The sequence below is a fragment of the Vipera ursinii genome (genome assembly GCF_947247035.1).
Source record: "Vipera ursinii genome assembly, chromosome: 6".
NCBI lineage: Eukaryota > Metazoa > Chordata > Lepidosauria > Squamata > Viperidae > Vipera > Vipera ursinii.
This window is the reverse complement of record NC_139515.1, coordinates 7,610,914-7,635,480: the sequence shown is the minus strand read 5'-3', so window position 1 is coordinate 7,635,480 and position 24,567 is coordinate 7,610,914. Positions and strand designations below refer to the sequence as shown.

General features: G+C 44.3%; 2 protein-coding genes across 2 annotated transcripts; one reads left to right on the top strand and one right to left on the bottom strand.

Annotated features, from left to right (window-relative positions):
* The first annotated feature begins 1,504 nt into the window (after positions 1-1,504).
* On the top strand, positions 1,505-7,381 carry MED21 (mediator complex subunit 21). The gene is made up of 4 exons (XM_083365179.1): positions 1,505-1,700; positions 2,646-2,760; positions 4,916-5,016; positions 6,562-7,381. The coding sequence occupies exons 1-4, from the start codon at positions 1,659-1,661 to the stop codon at positions 6,727-6,729; spliced, it is 426 nt and encodes a 141-aa protein (XP_083221305.1). The 5' UTR covers positions 1,505-1,658; the 3' UTR covers positions 6,730-7,381.
* A 3,234-nt stretch (positions 7,382-10,615) lies between these two features.
* On the bottom strand, positions 10,616-18,194 carry LOC310642736 (phospholipase A and acyltransferase 3-like). The gene is made up of 5 exons (XM_083366625.1): positions 18,098-18,194; positions 17,896-17,956; positions 15,938-16,085; positions 12,369-12,601; positions 10,616-10,821 (listed from the first exon to the last, which is right to left on the bottom strand). The coding sequence occupies exons 1-5, from the start codon at positions 18,133-18,135 to the stop codon at positions 10,702-10,704; spliced, it is 600 nt and encodes a 199-aa protein (XP_083222751.1). The 5' UTR covers positions 18,136-18,194; the 3' UTR covers positions 10,616-10,701.
* Between the last annotated feature and the right edge of the window lie 6,373 nt (positions 18,195-24,567).

Sequence of the window (24,567 nt, the reverse complement as noted above, 5' to 3'; positions counted from 1 at the left end):
AAGAAGAGAAGGAGGAGATAAACAGGGAGAGGAATAAGAGGAAGAGAGGAAGATAAATTGGAGAAAGAGGCGAAGGAGAAGGTAAACAGGAGAAGAAGAGAAGGAGGGATAAAAACAGGAGTAGGAGAAAGAGAGGGAGAAGATAAACCAGAGATAGAATAGGAGGAGATGATGAACAGGCAGAGAAGAAAATGTGGTCTTTCGGATCCACAGTTCTCCAAGCTCAATTTAAGTGTAGAAGCAATGGGAAGTGTTCAACTTAGAGGCCGAATTTGAAGAAGTTCTCTAACTCAGAAAACCCAGTTCTGCCACCACAAATCTAGACTTGGGGGTTCTGGATTAGTTCACAAGCCCAGTATTTTGAACCCAATGCATCTGCGGCCGCAGGGAAGGAGAAAACACTTAAAACTAGTCAAGCAGAAACACTTTTATAAATGCAGCCGTTAGGTTTCGGATTGATCCCAGCACAAAAGATAGGATCCCCCACTTTTTTCACACCCAGGAATTCAAGGTCCTTAAAAACAACAACAAAAACAAACAAACAAACACTTGATCTGACGCTGTGAGTTGGTTTAAAGATTTGTGAAATGTCTCTCCTTCCATTCTGACTTCCAAGAATATCCATTATCTCCACCTGCAACTGTGAGCTGAAGATCCTTGGGTTTTCAAGGTTCAGACAGACCAGATTGGGGCTGAGTTAGGCTGAGGTTTCTCAGTTTTTGCAACTTTAAGATGTGTGCTCTTCAAACTCCCAGAATTCCCAGCTAGTTGAGAAACAATTCACTTTAGGCGACAGAAATAATCTACAACTGTGTGTGTGTTTAGATTATGGCTTGTGGTTACAACACCTTTCCCAGGTCAGTCTGTTGACTCAGCCAGAAATATTTTCCACTGAGCTAAATTAAGGTTTATCTCCCAGTCTGAGTCTATGCACCAAATATATCACACACCCCCAGACGGTGATCACTAGCAAATAATTATGTAAAGCTTGCAATTGATAATTATTTCCCAAGAGGAATCTTTGCAGGACTTCTAGCTTTCTGTACCTAAAATCCAGTAGGTGAAACATTTTTTCCTATCAAAAATCAGATTATATATGCCCAAAATGGTCAATGTCATGCAGGTTAACCAGGGCTAGAAATATATTATGCTTGATAATAAATTTTCTTTAAAGAAAATAAAAACGTCTTCCTCCTGCCTAGACTCTATAATAATTGGAGAGGCCTTTATAAATCTACATCATAAATAATTAAAAATGGTCTGGAGACTTTATTCAACAAGCTCTTTGTTACATAAAATTAGTAAACAAACATAAATATAGCGTTTCATTCATATTTTCTCAAAAGTAATCGGAATATATATTGGGATTGAGATTTTTCTTAGAAATATATTTGCGTAAAATTATTTCGTTTCTCAGTACCAAAGTACTCTTATAGCGAAGAGAACAGCAATACCTCCTCCCGTCCACCAGAGGAGCATCACCCTTACCATAGAGATCAGGAAAGGGCGGCATTGATTACGGCGACTTTATGTCGGAAACGAGCCGCCTAGAGAGGCAACGATGAAGCGTTGCCTAGCAGCTTTCCTGCCCGCTTCCGCATCCAATATAAAACGTGCCCATTGGCTGGTCGCTCTTCCTCGGAGCTTTCGGGAGAAAAATGGCGGACCGTCTAACGCAGCTGCAGGACGCCGTGAATTCGGTGAGTGGGAGTCCGGCGGGTTTGGGGGCCGAAGGCGAACCCCGGTGCTGCTTCGGGCTGGGCCTTTGGAAGTGTAGACTACAACCCCCAGAATCCTTTGCCTTGGCTTTGGGGGCTGGGGAATTCTGGGAGATGCTGTCCTCCAGACCTGGAAGTCCCTATTCTTTGAGAATGTAGGAGCAGAATAGGCCCATTTATTTAGCCTTGGCATCTGCTTTCCCCCACTCTCTTCCTTCTGAATTTGGAAATTATTACATTATTGTTATTATTATAATATAATATTGTCATCCTGTATATTTATATTGCTTATTTTATTGTCTATTTTTCCTTTGGTTTACCTTCCTTTCATTTTCTTTTTTAAAAATTATTATTGTGAGCCGCCTAAAGTAACCCTATGGCGAGATAGGCTGCAAATAAATTTAACAAATAATAATATAATAAGACTATCTTTAATGTTATTTTTTACTGTTAAGCGCACACGTTAAAGATGAAATTCCATTGCTATCTATGTAAACAGTGATTAACGTATATATGTGTGTGTGTATGTATATATGTGTATGTGTATATGTGTATGTGTGTGTTTGTGTGTATGTGTGTAGTTAAGGGATATACATTTAAACAGGTAGAAATTATATCCTGTAGTTTCTGTTCACATTATTATTACACTGTAAATTTTTAATGGTTTATAAAATGTTATCCATTTCACAATAGACCATCTTGTGGAGCAATCCACATTTAGGATTGCTAACCATTTATTTAATCTTTTCATATTCTTAGTGAAACCAGGCTTATTTATGTAACTGCATTAAATAATTGCACGAGGAAGGCTATCATTATTTATTATTAAAGTCTTTAACTTTAGTTTGCAAATGTGGCTTTCCTCAGAATCTAGATCTATTACAATGCTCTAGTTTTGAAAGCTAACTATGTTACCTTGCCTTATAGCTTGCAGATCAGTTCTGCAATGCCATTGGGGTGTTGCAGCAATGCGCGCCCCCGGCCTCCTTCAGCAACATACAGACTGCGATCAACAAAGATCAACCTGCTAATCCAACCGAAGGCAAGTCAAATGTATCCTTTATCTCTTCTATTATACCAAAGTATTATCTGTCAGTGGGGCGGTGAGCTCACATCCACCCAAGAGGAGATGCAGATGCCATGAAGGAGGGCCCTTGAAGGTTTTCCGACCGCCTCCTACATATTTCCTACTACATACTAAATCATACATCACATGTACATTACAATTAAGAGATAATTTATGCAAGGTGTGTCAGTTAATATTAGTCAACTAATTGCGCATGCTCAGTTGCCTGAATTCTGGCCCCCTTTTTTTGTGACTTCTTAGAAAAATAGGTTCTTTCCTCTTTTGCTAGTTATTTTCTCTTATAGCTCCTTTTCCCATTCTGAAGACCCAGATAACAATTTTGCCTATGTGTTTCACTTGCATCCTTCCTTTATGCCAGACATGTCAAACACAAGGCCTGGGGGCCAGATCCGGCCCGCGAAGTGGTTTCATGTGGCCCGCGAAGCCATCCTGGAAACAGGGAGGGAACGGCCCCCACTGCCTTGGCCCTGGCCCAGAGACCCTCCTTCTGCCAGAGACCCTCAGATCTGTCCCACTCCTGCCCAGGCCCCATAGGCACTCTTGATGCCAACGATGTAGAGTTGGCCACGCCCACCCAGTAGGCCATATGCACTAGCCACGCCCACCCAGTAGGCCACACCCACTCTGGCCATACCCACCCGGCCCCTTGAGGGCAACCGCAATGCTGATGCGGCCCTCAATGAAATTCAGTTTGACACCCCTGCTTTATGCTATCCTTTCCTGGTTCCCATCTATTATGGTTGCTTCTCCACTGCAGCAAATTCAATTGTAAATTTCCACTGCAGCAAATTCAATTGTAAATTTCCACTGCAGCAAATTCAATTGTAAATTTCTCTTTCAATATTAAATTTTTGAAGACCTTTCCTTTACTTCTATCGCCTTCAATTTTTTTATTATTCTTTCCTTCCCTTCCTGTTACCTTATTGCCTCTTCTTTCTTGTTTGTGGTTTTTGCTGGAAAGTAGTAGAGCAGTGTACAGGAAATCCTTGACTTACAACAGTTGATTTAGTGACTGCTCAAAGTTAGAACGGCACTGAAGAAAGTGACTTATGATCTGTTTTACACGCTTGCCACCGTTGCAGCATCCCCATGGTCACCTGATCAAAATTTGGAAAACTTGGCAACTGACTCATATTTATGATGGTTGCAGAGTCCTGGGGTCACATGATCCCCTTTTGTGACCTTCTGACAAGCAGAGTCTATGAGGAAACCACATTCACTTAACAGCTGCGTTACTATCTCAGCAACTGCAGTGATTCACTTAACGACTGTGGCAGAAAAGGTAGTAAAAAGGGGCGCAATTCACTTAGCAACAAAAATTTTGGGCTCAGTTGTGGTCGTAAGTCGAAGACTACCTGTATATTTGTAATTATTTGGGGCAAAGTGAAGAAATGATATGCCTGCACATAGGAATCAGTGTTATTGTCTTGGCTTTGCTCTCTTTTTTTGGAGTGTGATATACACATATAGAAATTGTAGGCAAGTGTGTTACATGCACACCTTAGTTTTCTCCCCAAACTTTGCCACACTTGGAACTGCTACTCACCACCTCCAAATTGTGCTTTGAAGCATACAGTTGGTTCTCTCAATTGTCCAGAGCTGTTGGGAGTTAAGCAGCATGTGTTGTTGTTAGCTGCAAAGTCGTGTCCGACCCAGCGCGACCCCATGGACGACGTTCCTCCAGGCCTTCCTGACCTCTACCATCTTCTGGAGTCCATTTAGGCTCACGCCTACTGCTTCAGTGACTCCATCCAGCCACCTCATTCTCTGTCGTCCCATTCTTCTCTTGCCCTCAATCTTTCCCAGCATTCGGCTCTTCTCCAGTGAGTCCTTCCTTCTCATAAGCAGCATGTACATTTAAATAATAATAATAATAAACCAGGTGCTTGTACCCTTATGATCTTTTTCTTTAAATTATTCAGAGACACGAAATCCCTTCTACACTCCAAATATATTATCCCACGGGGGGGGGGGGGGGGGAATAACTCGGCAAATGCCTCCTCAGGTGTATGTAAGAAGCATATTTCATCTAAAATATTACTGAACAACATAGTTTTTATTCCTCAGTGATACGTGTGATGCAAATTATTATTTTTTACTGCTTTTATAGAATATGCACAGCTCTTTGCTGCATTAATTGCAAGAACAGCTAAGGACATTGATGTTTTAATAGATTCCTTGCCAAGTGAAGAGTCCACAGCTACATTACAGGTGGGAATTCACCATTCATACATTGTGTACTACTATATTCATTCCAATCAGAGGATCACAAAATGTTTGGGTGATAATGCATAGTTTTTGTTTGGCTGTAGCATAAATTCATGCTTTGAAAGAGTACTAGCATTTACTACCAAGCTGATTAGTTTCAGTATAGCCCACTATGACTTTACTTAGCTAACAGAGTAGACAGTTAAAGCCAAAAGCAAATACGAATGTACAACATAAATGGTGCAAAATGGTATCAATTTCGGTAAAATTTCACTTTTGTTAATGTCATTCTACATAACGGATACCACATTGCAGACAATTATACATATGCACTACATGTCATTAGATTACGTGAGGCATCCAAGTACACATTTATGCTGCAGCTTTATATTAAGTTTACATTTAAAGAACTGCTTGCATCCAAAATTTAGAATAGTGAAAATATTTATCTGGTTACTGTTAAGGAAAAGGTAAACAGGAAGTAAAGAATCTGCCAGCATCTCAGCTCTTTGCAGAACAGTTTGGTTTTTAAAGTTAATTGCAATATCTTGCAAAATTGCTTGAATCCTGATAGTTAACTGATCTTCTCTTGTTGTTTTAAATCTAGAAGTAAACTCGTGAGTTTATTGCAACATTTATTTAACTGAAAATACTTCTACTCCACCTTGCTATGAACATTAAACTAACAAAACTCAAAGACTGTAGCATTAAGCAAAAAGAAAATAATGAACCTAATCAGTGGGTACAATCCATGATTAAGAAAACACAATTAGATGAGTTGAATTTAAAAACAAAAACGATTACTAATTCAAGAGCTTCAAAAACCTACAGGACATACTTAAATACATATTGTTTCATTCTGAATTATACAAAAGTGGAATGTTGCAAAGTGTGAAACAAAATTACTAATACAGAAGCTTACAGGACAGACTTAAATACATTTTGTCTCATTCCGAATGTTGCAAACTCTGAAACACAAAGTGTGAAAAACAAAAAAAGAGAGAAGCAACCTAGAACTAAGGAGAAATTTCCTGCTAGTTAGAACAATTAACCAGTGGAACAACCTGCCTCCAGAAGCTGTGAATGCTCCAACACTGGAAGTTTTTAAGAAGAGACTGGACAGCCATTTGTCTGTAATGTTATAGGGTTTCCTGCCTGAGCAGGGGGGTTGGATTAGATGACCTCCAAGGTCCCTTCCAACGTTATTATTATTGTTGTTATTAAGCTTTTATTCATAAAGCATAAACCTCAGTCAACTGAACACTCAAACTGACTGGCACTAATGGTTGACACGGGTTGCTGCCAGCGTCCTAGGTATCAACCAGGTATCTCCTTAAAATGTAAGATGTTCCAAGTAGCGCAGTTTTTTGTAGACATTTTCTCTTATTTTGAATGACATAAACGTGTGATATTACGAAGTATTACATCATCAAGAAGTTCCAGGCAGAAAAAGTATGATGGAATAACTGTTTCCTTTCTCCCTCTTTGAAGTGCAGTTCTCAAGTAGTCACCCCAAAGTCCTGTTCCCTCCCCCTTTTGAACCCCTAGGCTGCCAACTTGTACCGCTTGGAGGAAGAGAACCACGAGGCTGCCGCCCGTCTCGAAGAAGTGGTTTATCGTGGAGACTTGCTGTTGGAAAAAATACAGAGTGCCTTAGCCGACATTGCCCAGTCCCAATTAAAGACTCGGAGTGGCAGCTGTTGCCAACCAGAGTAATTGGGGCACCCGGCAAGGCTCGGCCGTGACCCCAGCTTGACAGGTGCGATATGGTGCAAAAGGAAGAGGACGAGCAACGAACACAACTCGCTTTTGCACCTTAATGCCCTGAACTCTTTATGAGACTCTGCTTACCGGATGCAACATTTAGCCGTACCTTTTCTGTGACAGTATGCCGGTTTGAGAAGATTTCTAGGAACTTCAGTTCAGCCGTATACTTTGATTGGCTTTATCAGTGGGCTGGAACAGCTGGCCTCTGGCAAAGCTTCTCCTTGTCTCTTCACGCCAACAATGACGCAATACTTTATAGCAAATTTACAAGAGGTAGAGAGAGATGCTTGGCTACTTGCTTCTCACTGAAGATGCCTGAATATTATCTGGAAGTTCTGTAGAAAGGGGGGAAAAAGCCTCCTGGGAAATGTCGAAGCAGTGTCAATTTCACTTAGAAATGTAATTATTCGTTATAGCGATACTTGTGCGGTCTGCTTTGGAACTAGAACGAAAAGGAGGTTTCTTGCCTTTTCCACACAGCACATAACTGGCTAAATTTGATGGGCAACAGAAGCCAAAATACTGAACAAGCCAACTACTATTAAAAGGATTCTCTTTGTAGTCCTGGGTTTACGTGAATAAAGGTTTGGTGTTACATTGAGTAATGATGTTTTTAAAGTTCATTTTAATACATTAAATGTGGGTCCGTGCATGAGGGTATTTCAGTTAAATGTCTTCTCAGTCATCCAGGTCATAGTTAACCCAAAGATGCTTTTTTCACGAGGCAAGCGGACTTTCTTGTTTTTTTTTCTTTGAAGACGTTTCGCTTCTTATCCGAGAAGCTTCTTCAGCTCGAGCTAAGGAAGCTTCTTGGGACGAGAAGCGAAACCCTCTTCAAAGGAAAAAAAACAACAAGAAAATCCACTTGCCTCGTGAAAAAAGCATCTTTGGGGTACCTCAGTTAAATTTGGGGTTGCTGTTGTTGTGATTCAGGATCAGCCTGTGGGTTCGGCAGTTGGGTCGGACGACTCAGAGGAGGAGGAGGAGGGGGGTGTTGAAGAGCTTGATGAGAGCCCCCAGCAAGGCCCCTCTCATCTGGTCACGACGCAGACCCAGCTGTGTGAGCCTGACAGCGTGGATGAAGATGACCCACAGCTGGCCCTGTTCAAGGACGCCCGACGCAGGAGGCAGTCAGTCAGGAGTAAACAGAGGAAGGCAATGGGGCACCTCGGAAGGAGGCAGAGAGAGGCCACGCCCTGAACTGTATTTAAGGGGAATGTGTGGGAGGGCTGGTTTGCTGAAGGCAACCGCTTGGATTGTTCCTGCTTCTTAGCTCCTGTTTCATGGTTGGTGTCTTGTCTTGCTCTGTTTTATGTGAATAAATTTGGCAGGCTTTATTCCAGACTCTTGCCGTTTGTAAAGGGGTTGTCCCTGCTTTTGCTGCAGGGCCGGTAGCAGGCTGGTACAGAACAGCTGTATAGAAATTGGATCTGGTCTCAGATGTGTCCTGTTTTTTATTTCTTGGATTTATGAAAAACAAAAAGGCGTGTTAAAATCAGATGAATGGGCTTGTTTTAAGGATTTGCTTACTGATCAGCTGCTTGAAGAAACCACAGTGAAAAGTCAGACAAAAAGGGGGGGGAACCCTCAGCCCTTTAAAGTTCTGGGATTAATCTCTTCATACCAAATATTGAAGAACAAGCTAGCTGATGACATTTTTGTTGACAATCTTCTATTATCAAGCCACATCATTAAGTGTGTGATTCAATGTGTTTTGTGAATTCAGGAAAATCAGGCTGACCATGCGAGAATTAAATTAACACACCTACCTAAACCTTTTTTTGTTGCTGAAAATAAAGGAAAAGAGACTCTCCAAAGGTTTGGAGAACTGCGGGCTCTCCAAACCTTTGGAGAGGTGCGCGCGCAGCTCCGCCCGTGTCGACACCTGCTAGTGTTCGAGCGGAGGTGCGTTTTGGAGACTTGCTGGTGCCGGTTTCAGCTTTCTAAACCGGCACCAGCAGGTCTCCAAACCGCTGTTCGGGCGGAGCTGCGCGCGCACCTCTCCAAAGGTTTGGAGAGCTGCGGGTGCAGGAGACCTGCGCGCGCAGCTCCGCCCGAACACCTGTGTCGAGACCTGCTGGTGTTTGAGCGGAGGTGCGGTTTGGAGACCTGCTGGTGCCAGTTTCAGCTTTCTAAACCGGCACCAGCAGGTCTCCAAACTGCTGTTCGGGCGGAGCTGTGCGTGCACCTCTCCAAACCTTTGGAGAGGTGCGCGCGCACCTCCACCCGAACACCCGTGTCGAGACCTGCTGGTGTTCGAGCGGAGGTGCGGTTTGGAGACCTGCTGGTGCCGGTTTAACCGGCACCAGCAGGTCTCCAAACGGGTGTTTGGGCGGCAGTTTGGAGGTCCCGGGGGTGGCTCTGGCGACGCCCGGGCTGAAGGCGGCGCCGCAACCCAGCGCCCGTCACCACGGAGACCCGTCGCCGCTGGCGTGCAGGTGCGTCCACATAAAAAAAGTGGAACTGCGCGTGTGTATCCACGCACGTGCATGCGCAAAACATTTTGTTTTATGCCCGTGCGTGGATGCACGCGCGTGGCTCCCACTTTTTTTATGTGTGATGGAACCGGTTCCCAGTGGCTCTTTTGCTTTTTCAGGTTGCCGACCCCTGGTCTAGCATTTCCCAGAGAAAAGAAAACACTGGGAGCCGCAAAACCCGCGTGCGAGGGGGTGGAGCTTGACTGAAGAGTTTAATTTAAAAAAAACAGAGGCTGCTGTGCTTGACTTCTCTCTCCCTCTCTCTCCCTCTCTCCGATCTTCTGCTCACCTGGCAAGCTGGCTTCATGGTGTTCTCCAACAAGCTAACACACATTCTTATTGGGCTGGGTTTCCTGCCCTTGGTCTGCCAGTCCTCTTCCCCCACTCAGTGTGTGTGAGTGTGTGTATGTATGTGTGTGTGTGTGGGAGAGGGAGAGGGAGAGAGAGAGAGCTGCTGCTTGCTGCTGCTTCCTGTGGAGATGCAGCAAAGGCAGGAGCTCTGCCCAGTAAGCTTGTCAGCTTGTCGGAGAACAGCGTGAGGCCACTCATTTTTACACACACAAAGAGAGAGAGAGAGAGAGAAGGGAAGCGCAAGTGCCTCTCTCTGTCTCTTGTCTGTCTCTCTGCAAATGGCAGAGGGCGACTGGGAGCCACAGGAAAAGGCTGAAAGAGCTGCATGGGGCTCCACAGTGACGGGTTGCCAACCCATGAGCTAGACTCTCATGCACATTCCCCCCGCCTCCCCAGCATCATCTAACTCTAAAAGCAAAGAGAAGAAAATGGCTCCCTCTCCCTCTGTTGTCAATGCAAAAACGTCAGATGTCAGCAGCGCTGACACCAAAGCTGTATACAGGTAGTTCTCGACTTACAACAGCTCATTTACTGATTGTTCAAAGTTACAGCGGTTCTGAAAAAAAGGACTTCTGACCATGTTTCACACAACCACTATAGCATCCCTGCGGTCACGTGATTTACATTCAGGTGCTTGACCACTGGTTCACATTTATGACGGTCGCCGTGTCCCAGGATCATGTGATTCCCCTTTTGCGACCTGACAAGCAAAGTCAATGGGGGAAGGCCAGCTTCGCTTAACAACCGTGTTACTAACTTGACCGACGTAGTGATTCCCTTAACGACCGTGGCAGGAAAAGTCATAAAATGGGACAAAACTCACTTAACAAATGTCTCGCTTAGCAACATAAATTCTGGGCTCCATTTTGCTCGTAATTTCGGGGACCGTGCTGGCTGGGGAATTCTGAGAGACGAAGTCCACGCGTCTCAAAAGTTTCCAGGTTTGAGAAGCCCCGATTGAAACGAAGCCAAGTCCCAAATTCCTTCCTAATTTTGTCCAGGCTGAAAGCACAAGATACACTTTTTGAGCGAGGTCGATTTTGAAAACTCAATTTTTATTATATTGAAAAGATTTGATCCACGTCAGTGAGGCTCAAGGAACCTTTTTCTGGAAGGTGGAAAGACATTCTCCACTTCCACAATCGACCTCAGCCAGGCATCTTCTGATCTCTTGCTCGAAATCCCGATCTACCGTAAAGTTAAATCTTTCTGTCTTTAAAAGAAAAGGAAAAAGAGAGAGAGAGAAATTTGTCAGACTTTGGCTATGTTCGGTCAAAATATTTCGTTCTAAACATTCAGTGAGGAATCATTTTTAACCACCCCCACCCCGCAATCCTAGTTAACAACCGTTTTGGTTGTGATGACTTGTTGTCCATGCTATTTTTTTTTTTAAAAAAAATACTTTTTAAAAAGAGAGCTGATAAGAGCCTAAACTTCCTCCTGTATTTTTTGTGTGCTTTTTCAACTCTCTCGAGAGCTTAAAAAAAGTAGTTGGAAAAATCAAATCGGGCAAGATTTGAAACAAGCGCCCGCTTGGGGTTCGGGCTGAGAGGTCATCAGAGCATCACAACCCTGATTTAGTTCAACACAGGGAAATTTTGCCTTGGTGTTGTGTGTGAACTGAATGCCTGTGATGGAAACCTTTTGTCACTGCTGATGGGTCATCTCCAGTCTTTAAATTTGGAGTTTGGAAATGAGAAGCAACAGAAGACAAGGCTATGGTTAAGTCAACTTTTTTCAAAGCTTGGTAACAAACAAGGCTATTGCATTACAGTAAGTAATTTCCAATAAATTGGCCACCAGTAGGAGGTACAAAAGGGACGCGTGGCTCAGTGGGTTAGGACACTGAGCTTGTCGATCAGAAGGTCGGCAGTTTGGCGGGTCGAATCCCGAGTGCCACGTAGCAGAGTGAGCGCCTGTTACTCGTCCCAGCTTCTGCCAACCTAGCAGTTCGAAAGCACGTAAAAATGCAAGTAGAAAAATAGGGACCACCATGGTGGGAAGGTAACAGCGTTCCGTGCGCCTTTGGCGTCTAGTCATGCCGGCCACATGACCATGGAGACGTCCTCGGACAAGCGCTGGCTCTTCGGCTTTGAAATGGAGATGAGCACCGGCCCCTAGAGTCGGAAACGACTAGCACACATGTGCAGGGGAACCTTTACCTTTACCTTTGGGAGGTACCCTTTTTTTTAAGGAGGAAACGGAAGCTCAGCGTCTCTCAACTTGATGTCTTCAAGGAATTACCCTAGCCTGGGGTGATAGGAGTTGCACCAGCACTTATGGAGAATTAACACATTGGTGGAAGCCGGTCAAAACAGCTGGAGGGACAAGAAGGAGAATTTACAGGACATGGCTGTAAATCCAGACATGGATCACATCAAAAAGCCTTCAAGTTCATCTCAACTCCTTAAGACTTCATGGACGTGGACACTGATTTGTGCTTGTGTTTTGTTTTGTTTTCCTGGGATGTTGAGACTCAGATTTCCTTGTCATCTATCCTTGCACTTATTAGAATATCTCCTCAGGGTTTGTTTTTTTTTTTTTAAAAAGTGTTCTTTATTTAATCAACCAAAATCTGATGCCACCCAGCTGGATTCGTGAACTCCGCAGGAAGCTATAAATAAGCAAAAATAGAAGCGAAAGCCCCAAAGAAGGCCTTGCAACTTATTGTGTTTTCTGGAGGGGTGTGTGAGTGTGAAAGCCAATCGAAATGAAAAAAAAGAAAAAAAACAACAACGATCGGAGAACTGGTGATCCTACCTGATCAGACAGAGCCTTGTCGTATCTCATCAAGGTGGCGAAATGTTCGCAGTTTGCAGTAGCGAGGTTGTATCTTGGGACTTTGTTTTCCATGTGCAGAGCTCTTTTCACTACCCGAGCGGGATCCAAGGGAGGATATTTTTGATCGAATTTGTTCCACACGACACTTTTCAAAGCTCCTAGGACATCTGTGATTTTTTCTCTGCGGACCCTAAATGGAGATGTGTCAAAAGCTGAAAGAGAGAAGTTGAGATGCTGGGCTTCAGAAACGATTTTGTTGATCTCCCTATATCAGAGACCCAAGTGTACAGGCACTCCTTGACTTACACAGCCATTCATTTAGTTACTGTTGTGATTCCGTCCCAGCCTGTGATCCCGACAGCTGGGGAGCCATCAGAGTCAGAGGAAGACTTTGATGGGCTCCAAGGTTTACATTCCAGTCAGGAGCCTGGCCCTTCTGCTCGTGCTCAGGATGAGACACAGCTGGGGTGGGGAAGCTGGGTCAGACTCGGAGGAGGCACAGCTGGAGGACCTGAGAGACACCCGCAAATGAAGGCAGGCCAGGAGAGTAGGCCAGAGGGAGGCAATGGGGTGACTCCAGAGAAGGCATTGAGAAGCCACGCCTTGAGGACTGAATTACAAAAGGGGAAGGTGTGGGCGGTGCTGGTTGCTGAAGGCAACCTTTGCAAAGTACTTCATGGGATCGTGTTCTGTTGGTATTGCCGGTGAATAATTCTGTTTTGCATTGTGTTTCGTGTGGACAATTTCCTCCATTTGGCTTGTGTTTTGTTGCCTTTGTTTTGGGACCATTAAAAGAGGTTTTATTTTCTTTTGAGTCTCCAGCCTACTTGTCAAAAGGGGATTTGTCCTTGTACATAAGCTGGGACAGAACAGTTACAATGGCATTGGAAAAAGTGAATGACGACCATTTTTCACACGAGCTTTGTGGCGTCCCCATGGTCATGTGATCAAAATTCAGACATTTGGCAACTGACTCATACCTATGACCGTTGCAGTGTCCCAGGGTCACGTGATCCCCTTTTGCAACCTTCTGATCAGCAAAAATCAGCGGGGAAGCCAGATTCAGTTAACAACCATGTTACTAACTTAACAGCTGTGGTGTTACACTTAACAACTGTGGCAAGAAAGGTCATAAGAATGGGGAAGACTCACATAGCAACTTTCTCAGCAACAGAAATTTTGGGCTCAGTCGTTGTCGTGAGTCGAGGACTGCCTGTAATTCCAAACTAACTTTAGGAGCAGATCTCCTTCTACTCAGAGGTACTGCAGTTGTCATTCATCTTTTTTCTGACCAAAACTAGACAATTCTGCTCATGTAAACTTTTGTCAAGTGTCATGTATGGCATGTACTGATGAGTACATTCTTTGTCTTATTATACTGAAAATTCAGCTTGGCAATATGGCATCCTCAGGTGCACATCCCACAATATTTGTTTAAATAACAAGTCCCAAATGCACAAGATCATCCAATGTCACATAACTATTCTGGCCCAGCCTACGTGAGTCCTTGTTATGCTCACAAGGAGAAACCCCTCTTCCAAACAAGTAGGGTGGAGCCGCAGGAAAAAAACCAACCCCTTTTATTATTCACAGAACTGAGTCAATGTCCAAGGCAAACAAACACAGTCCACAGAAACTCGATCCTCAACATGAACGGTTGCCTTCAGCAACCAGCACTTCCCACACCTTCCCTTTTATAATTCAGCCAGGGCGTGGCTTCCTAATGCCTTCTCCTTTGCCTTTGGAGCTGCCCCATTGCATTCCTCTGTCCTACTCACTTCTCTTGCTGGTGTTTTCAGACATCCTGGATATCTCCCAGTTGTGCTTCATCACTGTCCACCTCAGGCTCCCAGCACAGCTGTGTCTCAGCCTGAGCATGAGTAGAGGGGCCAGGCTCCTCGTCAGACTGTAAGTCTTGGAGCTCCTCAGAGCCTTCCTCTGACTCTGATGTCACTCCAGGCCCCTCTTCCTCCTCATCTAAGTCCTCAGAGTCAGCTGCCGGGTCCACTGGCTGGCAAGGATTCACAACAATAACATTGCCCTCTCCTTCTATGAAATCTCAAAAAATCCAGTCTGAGAAGGCTGGTGTACCTGGAATTGTCCCAGTCTCAGGAGATTTCACCATCTCTTGAGTATTTCAGGAGATTTCATATTTCTTTCCAACATGGGGAGGGACCTCCAGCCGTCGAAAGCATTGACTTTTTTTCAATCTACAAAATGGACGGTCTTACTGTTGTGACCCAGGTCATTAAGTTAAGGCAGGCCTCTAGAGAGTCCTTTATTTCTCTTGACAAATGTTCCAGCCAATGGCCCTCCAACGACTGGTAAGTCTCCATCCCCATGCTACTGTTCTTTTCCAGCCTACGACCGGCCCTATTTGTGTGTCAGGGACAACCCCTTTTTCCTTTTTCCAGTCAATAGGCTGGAAAAAGCCCAACCCAAATTTATTTACAGTTCAGACAAAAAAGCAATATAATATTTCCTTCAATAAATAAATCAAAATATCAAACAAGAGTTAAATAGAAGTAACAAGAACAGACCAGGACACTCTCAAAATGTCTTCAAACAGTTGCCTTCAGCAACCAGCCCCACCCACACCTTCCCCTTTTATTATCTGTCCCAAGGCGTGGCTTCTCACTGCCTTCTCCTCCTCTCACTGAGTTGCCTCATTGATTTTCTCTGCTCTGCTCTGCTGGATTGCCTTCTGCTTCTAGCGTCTCTGAACAGATTCAGCTGTGATTCCTCTGAGTCCGACACCTCCTTCTCACACAGCTGAGCCTTATGAGGAACATGACTGGAGGGGCCAGGCTGAGAGTCCTGCAGTGCATCAGAGCCTCCCTCTGACACCAAAGGCTCTCCAAAACCCTCCTCCTCAGCTGCTGGGAGCACAGCCTGACACTGAATCACAACAGCTACCCCGAAGGCAGCCACCCTCAGTCTCCCGAACAAGTGCCTGTATATTACAAAGAACGTCCACAGAGTACAAGCACGCTCACAGGGCAAAATCCCAAGTCCAGGCCAGCCAGGTAAGTGAGTCCATGAGGCAAACTGTAGTCTACAAGGCAAAGGCAGAAGGCAAAAGGCACGAGTGAAAGCCAGGAGAGTGTAATCTAAGAAAAACAATTGTTCCTGGCAAAGAGTAGCTCCCCCCCCACAGTTCTCCTTAAGTTACTCCCCTCCAGATGTGCCTTGTGAGAAGGGGTGGGATGACCTCCTCCCGAATAGCCTTGCAGCCCTTCTCTGGGCTTGCCTACACTCCACTCTCCATCATTTTTTCTCAGCTAAACCTATCTTAGATGTGATTTCTCAGGTGAGCCTGCCATAAAGCCGCCTAGGTAGCTTTCTTCTTGAGTTCCCAAGAGGAGAAAGGTAGGCCATTTCTATAGCAAATAGATCAGGGGTGTTAAACTGCCGGTCCCTGGGGCGGATGCGTCACGTCGAAACCGCGCCCACCCCATTGCCGGCAATGGGGAAAAAGTCATGACATGTCACGTGACGTTGCAGGTTTGACACCCCTGAAATAGATAATAAAATACTTTTTCTCTTACGTGAAATTGTGAAATGCACAACTTCTCCATTGCCTACGTAGATGCCCCAGTGCTGGTATGGCAAAATCATCTGGAATTGAATCATATCTCCAGGCTTTGGAATGTCTCCATTCTGGAAGACGTGTTCTACATCTTTTTTGATCCCGGTCTGTGTAGAAATACAGGGAAAAAGACTGAAATGGATTCCAATAAAGCAGTGGTGGCGAACCTATGCCACACATGCCATAGGCGGCACTCAGAGCCCTCTCTGTTGGCATGCACGCTGCCGCCTGCAGCAGGTCTATCAGTCCACCACTGCCACCCGGAGCAGGAGCCCTGCCCAGCAGAAAGAAGGTGAAGCGGCCAATTAGCAAGCTTGAGTAGAGCAGAGGCCACCAACCATTGTCAATTGGCGGACTGGAAGAAAAGGCAGGGGGAAGCATTTTACATGCATGCGTGTGCGCATGGGGCCATGAGCATGCACGTGCTGCAAATGGGGCGGGGCTAGTGCCTGCGTGATACTTAGTAGCTCTGCCTCATTCTTGCGTGGTGCAGCGCCTTGTATCTGCACCCCACAGCGCTGCAGCGGCCGCATTTGCACCTTGCAGCATGGTGGCTCATTTTTGCGCCCCTGGTTTTTGCATGCCAGAGGTGGCACTCAGAGGTGACTCCCTGCCCCCCTCCCCCCCCCAAGGGCACTACAATGCTGATGCGCCCCTGGCACTTTGCAATAAATAAGTGGGTTTTGGGTTGTGGTTTGGGCACTCAGTCTCTAAAAGGTTCACCATCACTGCAATAAATTATCGATAAAAGTTTCAATGGCAGGTAAAGTAACCTGATTCTAAGGATGTCTGCAAGAGATTGATTTGTTGTTCAAATTCCACATTGTGCTAAGATATAATTTTGGTCTCGAATTTGTGTAGACAGAGATGTTGTAGATTAATCCCCCTAAACCATTATTTCTCAACCTCAGCCCCTTTAAGATCGGTGGACTTCATCTTCCAGAATTCCCAGCTGGAATGATGGCTGAGGGATTTGGGGAGTTGAAGTCCACCCATTCTAACGGTGCTCAGGTTGAGAAATAGTGCTGTAAACCATGATTCCCCAGGACAAATTGATGTGGGAACGCAATCTGCGACATAGTTTGCATATCCTATTGGCTGGGCTTTAGGTATTGCACTAAGCCCTGATTGATTTTAACCTTAAATAAGCTTCAATTAGCACAGTTCACGAGACACTTAAGTCACAAATCACAGTATGAAAAGCAAAGGGCCAAACCATCACATTGTGCCAGCTCGTCGATCAGAAGGTCAGCAGTTTGGCGGGTCAAATCCTGAGTGCCGCGTAACAGAGTGAGCGCCTGTTACTCGTCCCAGCTTCTGCCAACCTAGCAGTTCGAAAGCACGTAAAAATGCAAGCAGAAAAATAGGGACCACTACGGTGGGAAGGTAACAGCGTTCTGTGCACCTTTGGCGTCTAGTCATGCCGGCCATATGACCACGGAGACGTCCTCGGACAAGCGCTGGCTCTTTGGCTTTGAAACGGAGATGAGCACTGGCCCCTAGAGTCGGAAACGACTAGCACGCATGTGCAGGGGAACCTTTACCTTTACCTATGGTTGGTTGGCTTGAATTTAGCATGAATCCTGATTAAAGTGATCCATAAATTTACTGCATGGGTTCAGATTGTTAGGCAAACTAAAGGTTTCCTATTCAAGATTCTATTTATTAATGCTAAGACTTTATTCATCTTTGAAGAAGAATCACTGTTGTTTTGCATTCCTTCATCCTCAAATTTAACTGTCACATTGTGGTTCTCCCCATAGATGAATTCTATGAGTTCTATGAACAACCCGCCCATCCCAAATCTTGAATGGGGGAACTGATTAAATGCATGGGAAGCAATCATAAATTCTAAAATACATGCAATTGGTTTAATATTAATTCCTTTTAGAGTTGTTCAGCAACACCCAAACTAACCTCTGCTTGATCATAGTAGCGCACGGATGGGAGACCATCAGGAAAAGCCCCAAACTGTAAACTAGAATGAAACATCCAAAAAAAAAGACCCTAGAAAAAGGTACTTTACAAATCTCTTCCATACGTACAACCCAAAAAAAAAACCTATGTGGAAAACTCCCCAAATCACCTGGAGCTGAGTTTACCCTATAGGAGAATTTACCTTTTCTTCTTTTTGGGATGTGAATTAAATCGGATCATTATTTTTTTAAAAAAACCTCTGGGTTACAGTAATGGGATCTCAGAAAAACTGATATCTCTCTCGTACGAAGATCTCACTCACCACCAAGTTCCAAAAGGATTCCATCTCCGGATTATTAAAGAAATTTCCGCTTCACAATTTTCTGGGCTTCTAAGTTTCTGCCAGGAATTTCCGGTATTCTGTCTTGTTCCACTGCACAAAGAAAACAACAGGCAGACTCTTTAGTTGCTTTTATAACCATTTTTACAACAACAATCACACAGAGCAAAGATCCACCCAGAGCTCTGGAGAAAATCGTAAATATTGGGGATATTTATGAACCCACAGTTCATTGCCTTGGTGGACTCTTGGGTTCTGGCATGCACAGCTAGGCTGCCTCAAGGTTTAATTCGGTATCGTGCCTGGGAGAGGCTGATATTTTGATCCTCCTCATTCCTTCTGTCAAGGCACACGGTCATCATTGCCAGATTATTGTCTGCTGGACCACGAGAACCTCCAAAATACATACCAAATATGGGGAGGGAGGCCCTCCCACCATCTAAGCAGATCGTGGTTTGAACCCTCTCTCCTGCAATCTGCCTTTTTTCCACATTGTGACGGATCTCCGTCCCATCTCCCTCAGCGTTTTGATGGAGACCATCTCAAGCCCCCTTCTTCTGACCATTGTCTTCTGCCTGGGCCTGTGCTTGCTTTTACTCATGTACAAGTTGCCCTCAACCACAACTGGATCTGAAATCTCCGTTGCTAAGCAAGGCAGTTGCTAAGTGGATTGTTGCCCAGTAAAGGTAAAGGTTCCCCCGCACATGCGTGCTAGTCGTTTCCAACTCTAGGGGCCATTGCTCATCTCTGTTTCAAAGCCGAAGAGCCAGCACTTGTCCGAGGACGTCTCCGTGGTCATGTGGCCAGCATGACTAGACGCCAAAGGCTTTTAAAATGTAAGTCAGCAAATCTGGCCACAATAGGATGGTGGGTGATGGGGGCTTATGATACCTTATCCGATGGACTGCAAAACATATGTTGTGTATGTTTGTACAGGTAATCCTCGACTTATAACTTATATTTAGTGACGTTTGAAGTTACAGCTGCACTGAAAAAAGTGATTTGTGACCGTTTTTCCCCCCACCCTTGCAGCCATTGCAGCATCCGCCAGGGTCACATGATCAAAATCAACTGGTTCATACTTACGACGGTTGCAATGTCCCGGGGTCATGTGATCCCCTTTTTGCGAACTTTTGATAAGCAAAATCAATGGGGAAAGCCAGATTCGTTCAACAACCGTGTTACTAACTGAACAACTGCAGCGATTCGCTATAACAACTGTGGCAAGGAAGGTCATAAAATGGGTCAAAACTCACTTAACGGCTGTCTGGCTTAGCCATGGAAATTTGGGACTGAATTGTGGTCGTACGTTGAGGTCTGCCCGTGCTCTGTGGTCATCTGTGGCTTCCTCAACCGCTATTTAGTCGTAAATGTGAAAAACGGCCGTAAGTCACATTTTTTTCAGTGCCTTCATAACTTCGAACAGCCACTGAATGAACTGCTGTAAGTCGAGGACTGCCTGTTAATTGAAAACTATGAATAAATCAATTAAAAGGAAAGGAAAAATGAACAAAATGTTATTCTGTTCTCTGTTAAAAAAAACTCAAAAGGCTCTTTTTTCTAGCTGCCTTTTCGCTGCTTCTCCATTTCGAAGTGCTTAGAAGGGAACAGATTCTTCCAACTCTGATCCATCGTAAAGTGATTATTTTTGGCACCGGACAGAAACGTCTTATCCCAGTGTTTTCTTGATTACCCAATTTAGTCCGCAGCTCCAGGTTTATGACTTTGTAGATATTCTTTTTAATAGGAAAGAAGACCCATCAGACCTAAAATCCAGACCGTTTTATAGCAGAAGTAGAGTTCGCCGCTGCCAGGCAAGCCAACAGCAGCGAGAATTATGTATGCCCAATATTGGAAAAAATAAAAATTTACTGACTGAAGAAGTACTAATTAAGAAAATATTAGATTGTGCAGAAATGGATGGATTAACTTTAGAGATTAAAGAGAAAGAGCATTCAGTTTACTAAAGAACTTGGAATAAATTTTATCAACGGCTAGATAAACGAATTAGAGAGGAAGGAATGTGATATGTAATTTTGACTTTGTTTGAGCAAGAAAAATACTATGGATTGAAAACAACATTGTTTGTGATAGCTTACTATACTTATTATTGTTATCAGTCATTAGTTTTATTATTCTTATTTATATATATATATATTTACCCAGGCAATGTGAAATAATATGAAATAATATTATATGAATATAATATAATATAATATAATATAATATAATATAATATAATATAATATAATATAATATAATATAATATAATATAATATAATATAATATAATAATATAATGTAATATGAAATAATATGAAATAATATGAAATATTGTCAAATATTAAATGTTATTGGGGGAAACCCCAACCCTCACCCCAATCTTCCCTGTAAAAAAGTAAAGGTAAAGGTTCCCCCGCACATGCGTGCTAGTCGTTTCTGACTCTAGGGGCCGGTGCTCATCTCCATTTCAAAGCCGAAGAGCCAGCGCTTGTCCGAGGACGTCTCCGTGGTCATGTGGCCGGCATGACTAGACGCCAAAGGCGCACAACACGCTGTTACCTTCCCACCGTAGTGGTCCCTATTTTTCTACTTGCATTTTTACGTGCTTTCGAACTGCTACCTTGGCAGAAGCTGGGACGAGTAACAGGTGCTCACTCTGCTACGCAGCACTCGGGATTCAACCCGCCAAACTGCCGACCTTCTGATCGACAAGCTCAGCGTCCTAACCCACTGAGCCATCTTCCCTGTACCCTAACCCTTATCCCCACCCTTTCACTCCCTTTCCCAACCCTATAAAAACCAATAAAAAAATTTCAAAAAAGAAAAAAAAGAGGAAAAACAAAGAAAACATCCCAATGTCCTAAAATGTAATAAATGGCCAGTTGGCTCTTCCTGGGATTTCCTTGAAAGAGATTCTTATTCTCAAATGGGACTCTAGAGGGCAGATGAATTCCATTTTCTAATTCCACCTGCAACGAGAGAAGCAATTGGCTCAACCTTTTGTTCTTTCCGCGGGGGGGGGGATGTAGTTACATCGGAGGGAGCTGGAAACACTCTCCTAGAGAGCATTTTTGGTGGAAGGCGATCATTCTTATCCCAAGAAGTTCTCGATTTGCATTCATTCAGTGTGTCATGGTTCTGACAGATGATACTCTTCAAAAGAACTTCGAGGCATTGTTTACCTTGAAGAATCTTTATTTGAGTAGCATAGCATCGGCACGCACATAAGCGAAACCAAAATCTGTATTCCCCTCCTCTGGGCATATAGTATCAAAGCACCATTCCCTCCTCTAATTAACTGTCATAAATCACATTCTCCAATTAGTTTGAAATGCAGGCTTTCCCTCCAGTTTTCCAGCCCTCCAATTCTTATCATCTCTTATGTCAATAACCTTGGTTCTCACACTAGCTTCAGTATTGTTATGTCTAGCTAAATTCTCATGCACATTCCTCCTCTCCCAACCCGGTATCATCTAATTCTAACTCTAATTCTGAGAGTAAACCATAAGAAAACAAAGGGCTGCATCTCCATACGTTGTCAAAGCAAGAACATCCGATGTTAGCAGCGTTGACACAATGACTGTTCGAAGTTACAGGGACCCTGAAAAAAGTCACTTATGGACCAGTCCTCTTACTTACAACCATCACTGCACCCCAAGGGTCACGTGATCAAAATTCAGATGCTTGGCAACTGGCTTGCATTCACGACGGTTGCAGTGTCCCCCAGGGTCATGTGATCAAAATTCGGACACTTGGCAACTGTCTCGTATTTACGACGGTTGCAGCATTCTGGGCTCACCCGATCACCATTTCCCATCTTCCCAGCCGGCTTCCAACAAGCGACATCAATCGGGGAAGCCAGATTCATTTGACGACCTCATTGGCTCACTAAACAAGTGCAGTGATTGGCTTGGCATCCATGGCAAAAACAGTCATAAAAAACAACACGCCCAGCTTAGCCATAGAAATTCTTTATGCACACCGCTCAACCAAGAACTGCCAAATCGGCTGGTAGTTAGTTGCAGGGTTGCCCAGAGCTATTCTTCCTGATCTAATAGATTTAATTCAATGCAATACAATACAATAACAGAGTTAGAAGGGACCTTGGAGGTCTTCTAGTCCAACCCCCTGCTCAGGCAGGAAACCATTTCAAACAAATGATCGTCCAGTCTCTTCTTAAAAACTTCCAGTGTTGGAGCACCCACCGCTTCTGGAGGCAGGTTGTTCCGCTGGTTAATTGTTCTCACTGTCAGGAAGTTTCTCCTTAGTTCTAGGTTGCTTCTCTCTTTGATGAGTTTCCATCCGTTGCTTATTGTCCTGCCTTCAGGTGCTTTGGAAAATAATTTGACCCCCTCTTCTTTATGGCAACCCTGATATGCTGGTGATGACCTATAAAGCCCTAAATGGCTTGGGTCCGGGATATCTGAGGGAACACCTGCTGCCGGCATCAAGTTCCCTTCGTCCAGTGCGCTCCCACAGGGAGGGTCTTCTCAGGGTGCCACCGGTAAGAGATTGCCGGCGGGTAACACCCAGGGATAGGGCCTTCTCTGTGGGGGCGCCTGCCCTTTGGAACCAGCTGCCCATGGAGCTGAGGACTGCCCCCGACCTCCGTTCATTCCGCCGGGACCTGAAGACCTGGCTCTTCGAGCTCTCTGGCCCAGGCTGAGAATTTTAATTTCAATTTCAATTTCAATTTTAACTGGGGTTTTATTTGTTCAGGGACGGATATAATTTTTTAAATTGTTTTTAACTTTTGTACTTTTTGTTTTAATCACCCTGTAAACCGCCCTGAGTCCTTCGGGAAAGGGCGGTATATAAATATAATAAAATAAAATAAATATAAATATAATTCACACTATCATAGCGTATGGCCACTAAAACTGATAGCCAGTAGGACACTTGGGATTACAGGTAATCCTCGATTTACGACCACAATTGAGCCCCAGATGTCTGTTGCTAAGCGAGACATTTGCTAAGTGAGCTTTGCTCCATTTCATGGCCTTCCTAGCCAGGTTTGCTGAGTAATTCCCTGCAGCTGTTAAGCTAGCAACACGCTTGTTAAGTGACTCTGGCTTCCCCCATTGACTTTGCTTGTCAGAAAGTCGCAAAAGTTCATTTAGTGACTGTTCAAATTTACAACGACACTGGAAAAAGTGACCCGGGTCCGTTTTTCCACACTTGCGACCGTTGCTGCATTCTCCGTGGTCACGTGATCAGAATTCAGATGTTTGGCAATTGACTCGTATTTATGACGGTTGCCGTGTTCCGGGGTCACATGATCCCCTTTTGTAACCTTCTGACAAGCAAAGTGAAGGGGCAAGCCAGATTCACTTCACAACCGGGTTGCTAACTTGGAGCCTTGGTGGAGCAGTGGGCTAATGCCTCCTTAAGTAACACCAGCTGCCTGCAATTAGTGCAGGTTCGAGTCCCACCAGGCTCAAGGTTGACTCAGCCTTCCATCCTTCCGAGGTAGGTAAAATGAGGAGCCAGATTGTTGGGGGCAATTAAGCTGACTTTGTAGTAATGCCGCTTGGGGGTGTGTGTGAAAGCCCTAATAAGCAGGCATATACATAGAATGAAGGCTACTGCTAAGCTTGTAAGCCGCCCTGAGTCTTCGGAGAAGGGCGGGATATAAATGGAATTAAAATAAAATAAATAAAAATAAACTTAGCAACTGCCGTGATTCGCTTAGCCACTGTGGCAAGAAAAGTCGTAAAAATGGGGCAAGACTCACTTGATGACAGAAATTTGGGGCTCAGTTGCGGTCGCAAGTCGAGGACTACCCCTACCCAACAATTTGGGAATCTCAACTTTGAAGACTGGGAGCCGGGCATCCTGTTTCAAACCGTCTGCTTTGAAATGCAATGCGATTGCCGAGCCAAATTGCGCTTCAGTTTTTTTTTCCACTTTTTAGAAGGAAGGAAAAATGAGATAAAAGGCCAACAGGAGTTGACCTGCAGGGCCAAGGAGGCTTAGATAACATCTGGCACAGAGGTAAAAGACCGTTAGCAATCTGCTCTGTATTTGCCAAGCTTATCTTCAGCGAGCAGCCTTTACGGAATCATGATTTATGTTGTTTGACTATTTCGTCGCCAAATAAGATCTGAGCAAAGTTACAGCTGGCGTGTAGCTAGGACATTGGATAGTGTGCTTCAGTACTTTTTTTGTAAAAGAAAAAGGTGCCGGAACTCACACATGTCATACCTTGCCTACCCTACAGGGTTCCATCCAAAAAAGGTGCCGGAACTCCGTTCTAAGCGTTCTATGAGAAAAAAAGCCCTGCTCTGCTTGAAAAAAAGATTTCTTCAGCTCAAGTTGCTCTTAACAGGA